General features: G+C 38.9%; 2 gene segments (V, D, J or C); both read right to left on the bottom strand.

Annotated features, from left to right (window-relative positions):
- Positions 1 to 510: 510 nt before the first annotated feature.
- On the bottom strand, positions 511 to 11769 carry LOC132474494 (immunoglobulin heavy constant mu-like; the record flags this gene model as incomplete). The annotated part of the segment is given in 13 exon segments: positions 511 to 766; positions 889 to 1034; positions 1437 to 1724; positions 2537 to 2830; positions 3011 to 3331; positions 3840 to 3863; positions 4090 to 4383; positions 4564 to 4884; positions 5393 to 5416; positions 5643 to 5936; positions 6117 to 6437; positions 10716 to 11006; positions 11715 to 11769. Coding segments are annotated over 13 exon segments (2682 nt in total), but the record flags the coding sequence as incomplete, so codon positions are not given.
- Positions 8317 to 10270, bottom strand: LOC132448390 (Ig mu chain C region-like). The segment is given in 3 exon segments: positions 8317 to 8804; positions 9068 to 9364; positions 9460 to 10270. Coding segments are annotated over 3 exon segments (1041 nt in total).
- Positions 11770 to 12077: the final 308 nt, after the last annotated feature.

Genomic DNA, 12077 nt, shown 5'->3' with positions numbered 1-12077 from the left:
AACTATAGAAAGAGATCTGGGACACCGGAACACCGGTGAATCAAGTTTATTCTTAAGGACCTACTTCAATTTGTTTGTCATTCTTCCAGCATATCAATAAAATGCCATGATTATGTCTGGGCTACGGTAGAAATGTTTTAATTATCATATTTTTTTATGTATTAAAGGGTTGATAAGAGAGACCTGGTAGTTCAGTCTTTTTGTTTTGAGTTTGTTGTCAGTTTTCTTTGTTTTGGTAGTTTAATTAATAATTTAATTAGTTCCTACTTTTGTTGTATTCTTTAGGATAACAATACATTTCTTTCTATTCTATTAAGGGGAAGGTACAAAGAGTCGGAGGCCGAATGTGTGTTTGGCCAGGGTTGCGGGACAACACATAGGTAAGAAGTATCACTTTCTTATGTACAAGGAATCTTTACATTTTCTGGTAATGTAAATTACCAGAAATCAGTCAACTATTAAATCATTAACATTCCATAATCTTTACTCAATAAACCAAACCAGGCTGTATACTGTATAGGCTCCCTTGACTCCACTTTATGGTTTATATCCTAATACAATGTTTAGAATTTTCCAGGTACCATTGATATCATTTTTATTTTATTCTATATTTTTTATTATAATATTCTTTATGGCTAGTCACATAACATTATCATCATACATCAGTTATAATTCATTGCTGTAATGGAAATAGTTGCTTCCTTTGCATCCTCTGCTTCACATTACAGGATCCACTAGATGTTTCTTGAGGTCCTTCTCACTTTGTCTGAAAGATCGCAAATAATGCAGATTTAGTTTCCCCATGTTTCAAGTATTTTAGGTACATTTTTAAAACCATCTCGTTAAGCTGTAGCAAATTTCTGTGTACGCAACATCTGTTTCGCTCACCTTTATAACCGTGACCAAGATGCCATAGAAAAGGGAGACGAAGAACAGGAGGAGGAAGGTAATGGTCATCATCCAGTTGTCCTCCCCCATGTCTTGGACGAAAACCTGTTTGTTCTCGTCAAATAACACACTTTCTTCAAGAATCTCTAGGAAAGGTAATGAAAACAGATGTTGAATACATTTTAAGTGTATGGAGTACATTCTATGTTGACTTGCACGCTCAGTTTGTGTGACTAACAGAATCATCAATTATTTTATTGTTCTTATCCTACAGAGCTAAGTTGTTTTAAATTTTGTTCAGAGGAAAGCAACATAGACCTAGCAAAATGTGTAATTGTGTCAGATATTCCCATCTGAAAAACCCTATCTATTCTTTCAATTGAGAATTCAATCTAGCAACATAGATAGGTCCATTATCAAAATCACACAAGGTCTATTCAGTTGTAGACTGTGTAGAACCACCTTGATTATACACTAGGAGTCTGGCATCTGAATTCCATACTATTTATATGCAGCAATGATATAGCAAGACATGTGCATGTACACACCGGGTTTGGACATGTTCAGGGCTATGTTTCCGTTACAATGGTTCACCCTGCAGGTGTACATCTGCCCAGGTAGCCATTCGTTGGGGGAAAGAGGGAGTCGGCTTTGGATGCTGAACTTCCCCTTTGGACCTCTGTGAGGTTCAGTAGTATTGTAACTCCTGAGCTGTGTGGTGCCGTCGAGTAGCCAGGTGATGTTGATGGACGCAGGGCTGAATCCGTAAGCCAGGCACACCAGCTCATTTGGACCCTGCAGAAGCAAAGCTGAAGGCTGGCTATGGGAGAGTGATCCTGAAAGAGAATGACAAAATGTGACTGACACGAGCAACATTTAAGAATTAATATATACAAGAGTAAAGGCAAAATCTGCAACTGGACAACCGGTATCTGATGACTTCATCGGCATACGCTTTACCAAGGATATGTTTTAAAGCGACAGAGAACCGGATCTGAAATGGTAAAATAACCATAAAATATCCCAGAGGTATGTGCCCACACGCCTTCGAAATGTGGAAAATGTTAGTTAATGCACATTAATGTACATTCATTTAGTCAGCTAATGAACTCTCCGCCCCTTCCTCACTGTTTCATGTAGTTGGTTCTTTCTCAAATTCTGATCCGCCATACATTCATTGAGCTACACCTTTGGTTGCCCTGCCGTTGTCATGTGGGTGTAAGGTAATTGGTCACTGGCTTGGCTACATAGCCAAGAGGGAAAATATACCTCACTTATTATTTCTGCTTGAAGGAATCATGAAACTGATAATATGTGATATTGCAATTGAATTCATGTAAGATAATATACACATTGATACAGGTGAGCATAATTAGAAGTAAATTACAGTTTTCCGTCTGTATTATTCCGTCGACTTTCTTGTTGCAGAAGGTGATGTCCATGCAAACAGCCAATATGTGAACATTTGGTTAGTTTGGCAACCAGTTATAACTCCAAGTCTACCGAAAACAACACGGGGAATCGTAGTACTACATAATATATAAAAACAAAAGAGGACATCTGTGAAGACATCCATAAGGCGCAGTTGCAATATTAAGATCAGTGACAGTCATTCATTTTCAATTGTGTGTTCAATTGTGTGTATTACCTGCCACATTCATGTTCTTTTCAACAGTAGTGAAGCAGTGCTCTGCCCGACATGTGATGGAGTTTAGTTTCTTCCACTGGCTAGAGGAGACTGTGAGGTTGCTCCTGGTTAAAGCTCCCTCTTTAACCTCGGTCACAAGGTTGGGTGTTGTTAGCGCTTTGCCATCCAGATGCCATGTCACATTGACGTCAAACGCAGTGTGTACCACACATGCTGCTGTGACATCTGATCCTGCCTCGATGACCGTCTTGAAGCTGGGAGTCGTTAGATGAACGGATGGTGGGTATGAATAAACTGTCAGAGAAAAAAATAATTGTTATCACACATAAACATCCGATACCAATGTAGCCAGTGCAGCTTAATAAAAAACCTAAATTGGCCAAAGATTTCACTGTCTATTTGCTGCGAGCAGTAAAGGAGAAGGCAAAGGCATTCTGACCTATGTTCTTTGAGAAACAAGGTACTTGTACTTACTATCACAGATACTGATGTTTCTTGTCTCCTCCTTGCCATGTCCATATTTTGACTTGCACTGAACAGTTGGGCCCTTTTTCCACTCCTCCATTTTCAGCTGAATCTTGCTGTTGAGGGTGAATGTTTTCCCCCCTTCCTCAACACTTTGCAGCTTGTTCTGGACTGGGCTTGTTTCTGGCACACGGCCGTCCAGTAACCACTCCACACTCACCTTGTCTGGATAGAATCCACTAAGAGAGCACACCAGGCTCAGCTCCGAGGCCCAAGACTGGCCGGTCCAGACGGGGTACAGGGTGATATTTGGAGGGATAACCCGCTCCACTGGGAGACAGCACAGACTATGAGTTTTCTATTATCCGCCAAATGAAGCACCAATAGATCAATGACATTTTCAGAGTTTAATATTTGACCCCGGGGGGTCGGCTTAGCTCAGGAGGTAGAGCAGTTGTCTTGTAACCGAAAGGTTGCTAGTTCGACCCAACTCCCCCTAGAGGAGTGATGAGTGTCACTGAGCAAGACATTTAACCCTAACTGTTCCTGAAGAGCAGGTTGTCGCCTTGCATGGTTGACTCTGCCGTCGGTGTGTCAATGTGTGTATTAAACGATGTAAGTCGCTTTGGATAAAAGCGTCTGCTAAATGCCCTGATTGTAATTGTAATACACACCATTTTGCTGTCTACACCATTTTGCAGAAGGTGAAAATATACTTCACTCGTTATTTCAGCTTGAAGGAATCATTACACTGATATTGCAATTTATTTAATGTAAGATCATTTCCTGATAATAATACACACATTGGTACAGGTGAGCAAAATTAGAAGTCAATTACCGATTTCCGTTGTCCATCGACTGTCTTTGTGCAGAAGGTGATGTTCATGAAAAAAATGCAAATATGTGAACATTTGGTTAGTTTGGCAACCAGTTATAACTCTAAGTCTACCGAAAACAATACAGAGAATCGTAGTACAATGATATATAAAAACAAAAGAGGACATCTGTGAAGACCTCCATAAGGCGCAGTTGCAATATTAAGATCAGTAACAGTCATTAATTTTTCTAAGTTCACTTGTCTGTATTACCTGCCACACTCATGTTCTTTTCAACAGTAGTGAAGCAGTGCTCTGCCCGACATGTGATGGAGTTTAGTTTCTTCCACTGGCTAGAGGAGACTGTGAGGTTGCTCCTGGTTAAAGCTCCCTCTTTAACCTCGGTCACAAGGTTGGGTGTTGTTAGCGCTTTGCCATCCAGATGCCATGTCACATTGACGTCAAACGCAGTGTGTACCACACATGCTGCTGTGACATCTGATCCTGCCTCGATGACCGTCTTGAAGCTGGGAGTCGTTAGATGAACGGATGGTGGGTATGAATAAACTGTCAGAGAAAAAAATAATTGTTATCACACATAAACATCCGATACCAATGTAGCCAGTGCAGCTTAATAAAAAACCTAAATTGGCCAAAGATTTCACTGTCTATTTGCTGCGAGCAGTAAAGGAGAAGGCAAAGGCATTCTGACCTATGTTCTTTGAGAAACAAGGTACTTGTACTTACTATCACAGATACTGATGTTTCTTGTCTCCTCCTTGCCATGTCCATATTTTGACTTGCACTGAACAGTTGGGCCCTTTTTCCACTCCTCCATTTTCAGCTGAATCTTGCTGTTGAGGGTGAATGTTTTCCCCCCTTCCTCAACACTTTGCAGCTTGTTCTGGACTGGGCTTGTTTCTGGCACACGGCCGTCCAGTAACCACTCCACACTCACCTTGTCTGGATAGAATCCACTAAGAGAGCACACCAGGCTCAGCTCCGAGGCCCAAGACTGGCCGGTCCAGACGGGGTACAGGGTGATATTTGGAGGGATAACCCGCTCCACTGGGAGACAGCACAGACTATGAGTTTTCTATTATCCGCCAAATGAAGCACCAATAGATCAATGACATTTTCAGAGTTTAATATTTGACCCCGGGGGGTTGGCTTAGCTCAGGAGGTAGAGCAGTTGTCTTGTAACCGAAAGGTTGCTAGTTCGACCCAACTCCCCCTAGAGGAGTGATGAGTGTCACTGAGCAAGACATTTAACCCTAACTGTTCCTGAAGAGCAGGTTGTCGCCTTGCATGGTTGACTCTGCCGTCGGTGTGTCAATGTGTGTATTAAACGATGTAAGTCGCTTTGGATAAAAGCGTCTGCTAAATGCCCTGATTGTAATTGTAATACACACCATTTTGCTGTCTACACCATTTTGCAGAAGGTGAAAATATACTTCACTCGTTATTTCAGCTTGAAGGAATCATTACACTGATATTGCAATTTATTTCATGTAAGATCATTTCCTGATAATAATACACACATTGGTACAGGTGAGCAAAATTAGAAGTCAATTACCGATTTCCGTTGTCCATCGACTGTCTTTGTGCAGAAGGTGATGTTCATGAAAAAAATGCAAATATGTGAACATTTGGTTAGTTTGGCAACCAGTTATAACTCTAAGTCTACCGAAAACAATACAGAGAATCGTAGTACTATGATATATAAAAACAAAAGAGGACATCTGTGAAGACCTCCATAAGGCGCAGTTGCAATATTAAGATCAGTAACAGTCATTAATTGTTCTAAGTTCACTTGTCTGTATTACCTGCCACACTCATGTTCTTTTCAACAGTAGTGAAGCAGTGCTCTGCCCGACATGTGATGGAGTTTAGTTTCTTCCAATGGCTAGGGGAGACTGTGAGGTTGCTCCTGGTTAAAGCTCCCTCTTTAACCTCGGTCACAAGGTTGGGTGTTGTTAGCGCTTTGCCATCCAGATGCCATGTCACATTGACGTCAAACGCAGTGTGTACCACACATGCTGCTGTGACATCTGATCCTGCCTCGATGACCGTCTTGAAGCTGGGAGTCGTTAGATGAACGGATGGTGGGTATGAATAAACTGTCAGAGAAAAAAATAATTGTTATCACACATAAACATCCAATACCAATGGAGCCAGTGCAGCTTAATAAAAAACCCAAATTGGCCAAGAATTTCACTGTCTATTTGCTGCGAGCAGTAAAGGAGAAGGCAAAGGCATTCTGACCTATGTTCTTTGAGAAACAAGGTACTTGTACTTACTATCACAGATATTGATGTTTCTTGTCTCCTCCTTGCCATGTCCATATTTTGACTTGCACTGAACATTTGGGCCCTTTTTCCACTCCTCCATTTTCAGCTGAATCTTGCTGTTGAGGGTGAATGTTTTCCCCACTTCCTCAACACTTTGCAGCTTGTTCTGGACTGGGCTTGTTTCTGGCACACGGCCGTCCAGTAACCACTCCACACTCACCTTGTCTGGATAGAATCCACTAAGAGAGCACACCAGGCTCAGCTCCGAGGCCCAAGACTGGCCGGTCCAGACGGGGTACAGGGTGATATTTGGAGGGATAACCCGCTCCACTGGGAGACAGCACAGACTATGAGTTTTATATTATCCGCCAAATAAAGCACCAACAGATCAATGACATTTTCAGAGTTTAATATTTGAATATACACCATTTTTCTGTGTACATGTAACCAAAAGAAAACTATTTACAGCGTGTTCCATAACCTTCCTTTTAAGCTAGGGGGCGTTGTTCAATCACAAGTAAACGAGTCGCTGGAGGAGGAGGTGGAGCGCTGTTTGCACACATGTTAGAGCAGAACAAGGCTGAGCAGGCAGCGGGCAGGAGCATAAAGCAAGATCACTGGCATAAAAATAGCCCCATGAAAAGCAGAAGTGAAACTTGGCAGCTAGAGTGCTGCATTTAAGACACCAGGTGCAAGACTAAGTATGCCAGCAAGGGAAATATGCTTCACATTTTAATATCTCAGAATTGTTTTCATGACTTTCAGTATCATTTTCTTCTCTCTACCATAACTATGTTGCAATTCCGAGTAGTAAGGTAACCACCTGTATGATTTAAACATGATCAGTTGAGTGCTGGAATTTAGTTAATTAATTCCATGAATCTCTTTAGGTCAGCAGGTGGAACATCTCAAATAAACTCTTCTGAAGTATTGCTAAATAATACTTACAAACCCTTTTACCTACATATAATTTTTTCAGAATCATTGTTTTCGTAGATTGAATTGCTTTGTCGGAGCAAATAGTCTTTTTTAAGGTCATCTTTCTTCGTATCGTTTTTAATGACAGATGAAAAAAATGCCATTAACACTTCCTTCATCTGATCTAAAATAAATATAAGAAAATGAAAGGAGAAGCATTAATGTCAAATAAGTTAAAACTGTGTCCATTAGTTATTTTCATGGTTTTTATGATTTTAATTTCCAGAATTGATTAGTATTGGCAATGACATAGTTATTCATAATGTACAATCATTTAGAGATTACTTGGCTGAGAAATGAAAGTACCAGAATAATTAGTGTAGTGCCCAAAGCCTCTCTGTACCTTGATGGCAGTGGTTCCAATGCTGTAGACCAGTGTGATGAGGAAGAGGATGATGAAGGTGTTCAATGTGCTTTGCATGCTATCTTGTTGTCCATCCACAGCGTTACTCCATTGGCTTTCAGTCAGGACAAGAAACGCTGGTCGGGAGAGGGGAGCGTTAATAAAACACTACTTGATAATTTACTCTTGATGATTTTACATTTCTTCACATAAAGATCACAAAGAAATATTAAATGATGGTCCAGCATATATCAATGCTTGATACTCAACTTCTGTCACTGGTATAATTGGTATGACTAATTATATTTTCCAGCATGTATAGTGTCCCGCAAAAATAAATATTATTTTTTAGATATGTAGATGGTTTAGTTAAATATACTATTCTTTGTTATCAGTTACTTGTATATAATCAGATGGTAACACAATAATAACAATGCACCAAGACTTGCTTTTTAAAGACCTCTAATGTACGGTAATGTGGTTGAACATAGCTAGTTTGTTGTAGTAATTTGGAGGAATTGAATTGATTTGAAGAGTCTACACTAATTGAAGAAATTTCTTCTTCAGGGCAAGACCCAGTAGAGGTAAACAAAGCACACAGAAACGAGACAAAACAATTAAAAACATGTGAACAATCTTAAATGTCGAGTTTTCGTTTTCTGAGAGGGATGGGTGCTCTGCAAACTGCCAACGAATGCTCAACTTCAATGAAGTAGCCTGGAATAACTGATGGATGTAATGCCTAACTCATCGGCCATGTGTCTTGTATCAATTTATATTATAGAGGCCTATGTATATTATATGATATATTATCTACTATCAATTTGCATTCATTCATAGGTAAAATGCATTGATTAACCCTGCTACATTGGACGAACATTAACAAGATTTAAAGTTCAATGTTTTTTTTTATTATTTTGATTTTGAATCAGCATTTTAAAAAAACAAACATGCAGCATTACATCACACACAGAAAAACAACATCTACTGGGGCAAGCACGTAGAAGGACCCAGGTTCATGTTGATAATGTTAACATTGCCTGATGACTTTTCAGTAATTAACTTGACAATGGGTTGGTTTTTGGAATCCATAGACATGTGGTAGACTTCGCATCTAAACACTCTGCCGTCTTTCCAACCATCAGAGCTAAAGGTAAGTTGGCCATAAGTGGAAAACAAGTCACCGTTTTCAATAACGTTTGTTGTTTTGTGTGAATAAAGAGCACTTCCATCTATTGTCAAATTATCAACCAGCCAATGCACCAAAATGTCCGCGGGGTAGAAGTCTTTCACAAAGCAAGTCAGGGTCATGTTCGTGCAACTTAAATCATCTACTGGAGGGAGCAGATAAACGGATGGAGGAACTCTATTTCGTCCTGCAAGTATGAGAGAACAATTAGCCTATGCTATGTATTACACAGAGTTTTACCCAAAGACAAAATCAGTTTTTAAATAAATAAATAATTATTTCAGTCAACATATTTAGCCTCTTTTTAACCGCAATAAATAATCACTTGATTTTGATTTTGATAATCATGCATAGGCCCATTATTTAGGGCTATGGATTAAATCAGAAAAATATTCTAAATCATATAGCAGTTTTATCATTCGTTTATATAATCTGGAAACATGTACTCACCATTATTCTTCACAAAGTCTTTTCTCGTTGGAACCTCTATTGAATCTTTAATCGAAGCCTCACAGTACCAACTCATTCCTTTGCTCCATTCATCGTACGTTATCCTGGCTGTGGCAATGTACGTATTTGAACTTGGACTCTTCGGAGTGGATAACACCTCACCACTTTCATTAAACCATTTAACTTCCACGGGATCACTACTGTGGACCTTGCAAACAAGGTCAGCATTATTTTCCAAATACATCGTCTCAAGTGAGATTGGCAAGATATCGATTTCCAATTTTGTTGACGTTGGTTCTATTGTTGGAAAGAGAAAAACATCAGTTTCAAGTCCCCTCAACAAGGTTGCCTAAAACATTTGTTTGAATTACTTTTAATTCATATTTACTCACCGACACATCCCCCGCCATAGGTCAGATGAGCATCCACTTGCTCTTTACTACTTGCAAACCTACATGTGATATTAGTTCCATCATCCTTCCAGTGATTTTCCTTCACCTGGATATAGCTTGCTGCATTGTAGAAAGTCGCAGTCTCGTTATTTTGACCCTCAGAAGAAGTGCTGCTTTCAGATGGATCGATTTTCTTGCCGTTTCTCAACCATGTGATCGTATAATCCTTTGGTGAAAAATCTGCGGCAAAGCAGCCGAAGGAAACAACCTGGCTGCCTTCAGTCTCAGAGATCAAGATACTCAGAGCTGGCAACTTATGAACCACCACCACCACTGTAAAACAGTATAACATGATCGATATGTGGACGATACAGAGGACAATAAATACAATGAATACACTGTATTCAGTGACTGAAAATGTTAAAAACTGTTTGGACGATCGGACTTGCTTGTCCAATTAAACAATTGTGCATAAAATGTCAACATAGCATGACATATAGCTTCTTTGTGAGCAGTAAATAATACATGGAGAAAGAGGGAGGGAAAAATATCCAGCAGAGATGAGATAAATAAAAGTCATTAGTAAAGTAGAAGTAGTCGTAGCAGTAGTAGAAGTAATAGTACTAGTAAAGTAGAGTTGAGGACCAACCGTCGGGTAAGCAAAGTAACTATGCAGTAGGCCTATGTATTGCAAAGGCTGAACAAGCATGTAACGCACCAGCGGTAGCCTCTGCCCTCCAGCGATACACATTTTAATCTATATCTGGCAAAGACATTGCTAGTCTAACTCCAGATCAAAAAGATGTAGGCTATATAGGCCTCATAGTAGGCATACTATGCATAGCAATAGAACAGGCTAAGGATTGTTCCATCATTTGATTTATTGAATGCTAACACAATATATTAATATAAACTGTATCACAATAATGGTAGCAGATTTAACTCGATTTATGTCATAATTCATCTTAGTGAATAATAATAATATTTTTTTTGTCAAATTAATGTATTATGATACAATTTTAAATTGTAAGACAATACAATATTAAACCATTAAACAATAAAAAAAAATTGATAAGCCAACTCGGAACTATATTGCAATAATGGTAGCAAATTTTAACTCGACTTAGCCTATGTCATAACATCAATAGCATAATATAATTTTTGGTCAAATTAATGTATTATGATACAAATTTCAATTGTCAGACAATACAATATCAAACCATTAAACAATAAAAACTTGATGGACATAATCCTACCTTGTTCGAAACCATAGGCCTTGACAGTTCCGCCAGCGTGTATCGCGGAGCAGGTAAAAGGCTTCTGGGTGTCCCAGTCCTGTCTCCTGACGCGGATCTGGCTGACTCCTGTATACTGGTTATCTTTCTTAGAGGTCGGGTACTGAACGGCGTCTGCCAGTTCGCTTCCTCCAAACTCCCATTTAAACGTGAGTGAAGCCGGCGTAAAGCCAGTTGCCATGCAGCCAATAGTGACTTCTCCCGTCCCTGAGCCACACTGGACCAGCAGAAAGACATTGGGGGCTAGCACCGCTAGCAAGGAGAGAAAGGCAGAGAGAGAAAGGCACATGGAAAGAGATACAGAACAAGATATTTGTAATTAATACACATTATATATACATTTAACATTATCTTACTTTTGAATTATCATAAGAAAACAGATATTTTAGCATCAGGTTTACAAAAATAAGCTTTTGGACAATGACCAAAAAACCAACTAAAATATTTCTAAAACCGTTACTATATAGGCCTACCGGTATATAGGCCTACCGGAAATCAATTTGTATTTCTATGGCATTATTTACTGTTATTATTGATTGATGATGATTCATGTATTCATGTATATATTATATGTGACATATTATTACTATTACTTAAAATGAATATTATTGGTATTATAAAGCATAAAAACAATGCGGTTGGAAGATTACAGCTGAAACAATTTGCATTGTTATTTGTTTAAAAACATTTGTTACCCTTGCCAAAGTCGAATGGTGTAAAAACGTTATAATTGCCCTTAGCGACTGCTGTTAAATCATTAATTAATTAATTAATACAAATCGTATAATGCTTTTGTTTTCATTTTAGTTGCATTTCAAAGTCAACGTTTAATATATTGTGCCCATAACTTAAGTGCAGTCAAATAATGAATGCATAAAACATACACATAACAAATGCAATTCCTATAAAATGTAAGACAAAAAAAAAGACTTAAAAACTACATAGTTAAAGTGGGCTTACCTCCTGTAACAGTGACCAAGGTCCCTTTACCCCAGTAGTCAAAGCCGTAGTCACAGTGAAATAAACTGACTTAAACCTCTTAGAATAACTAAAAAATTAAGGGGTGCGCTTTGTTCCAAATTATTAAGGTTTAAAGTAATAAAAAAGGTGTATTACCTGAATCAGAGACAGTCACAACTGTTCCTTTTCCCCAGTAGTCAAAGAAGAAGCACAGTGGTTCATATCAATAGCACCACCGTGCAAAAATACAGCCTAGCTCCACTCTGGCTTTCTCTGGTCAGTCAATGCAACACAAATTTTTCTTGAACATTTGAAAGTACTATAAATAAAATGCCGGTGATTGAACTGTTATGAAATTGAGAC

Source organism: Gadus macrocephalus, chromosome 2, assembly GCF_031168955.1.
Source record: "Gadus macrocephalus chromosome 2, ASM3116895v1".
Classification (NCBI taxonomy): Eukaryota; Metazoa; Chordata; class Actinopteri; order Gadiformes; family Gadidae; genus Gadus; species Gadus macrocephalus.
This window is presented reverse-complemented; position numbering and strand designations above follow the sequence as displayed.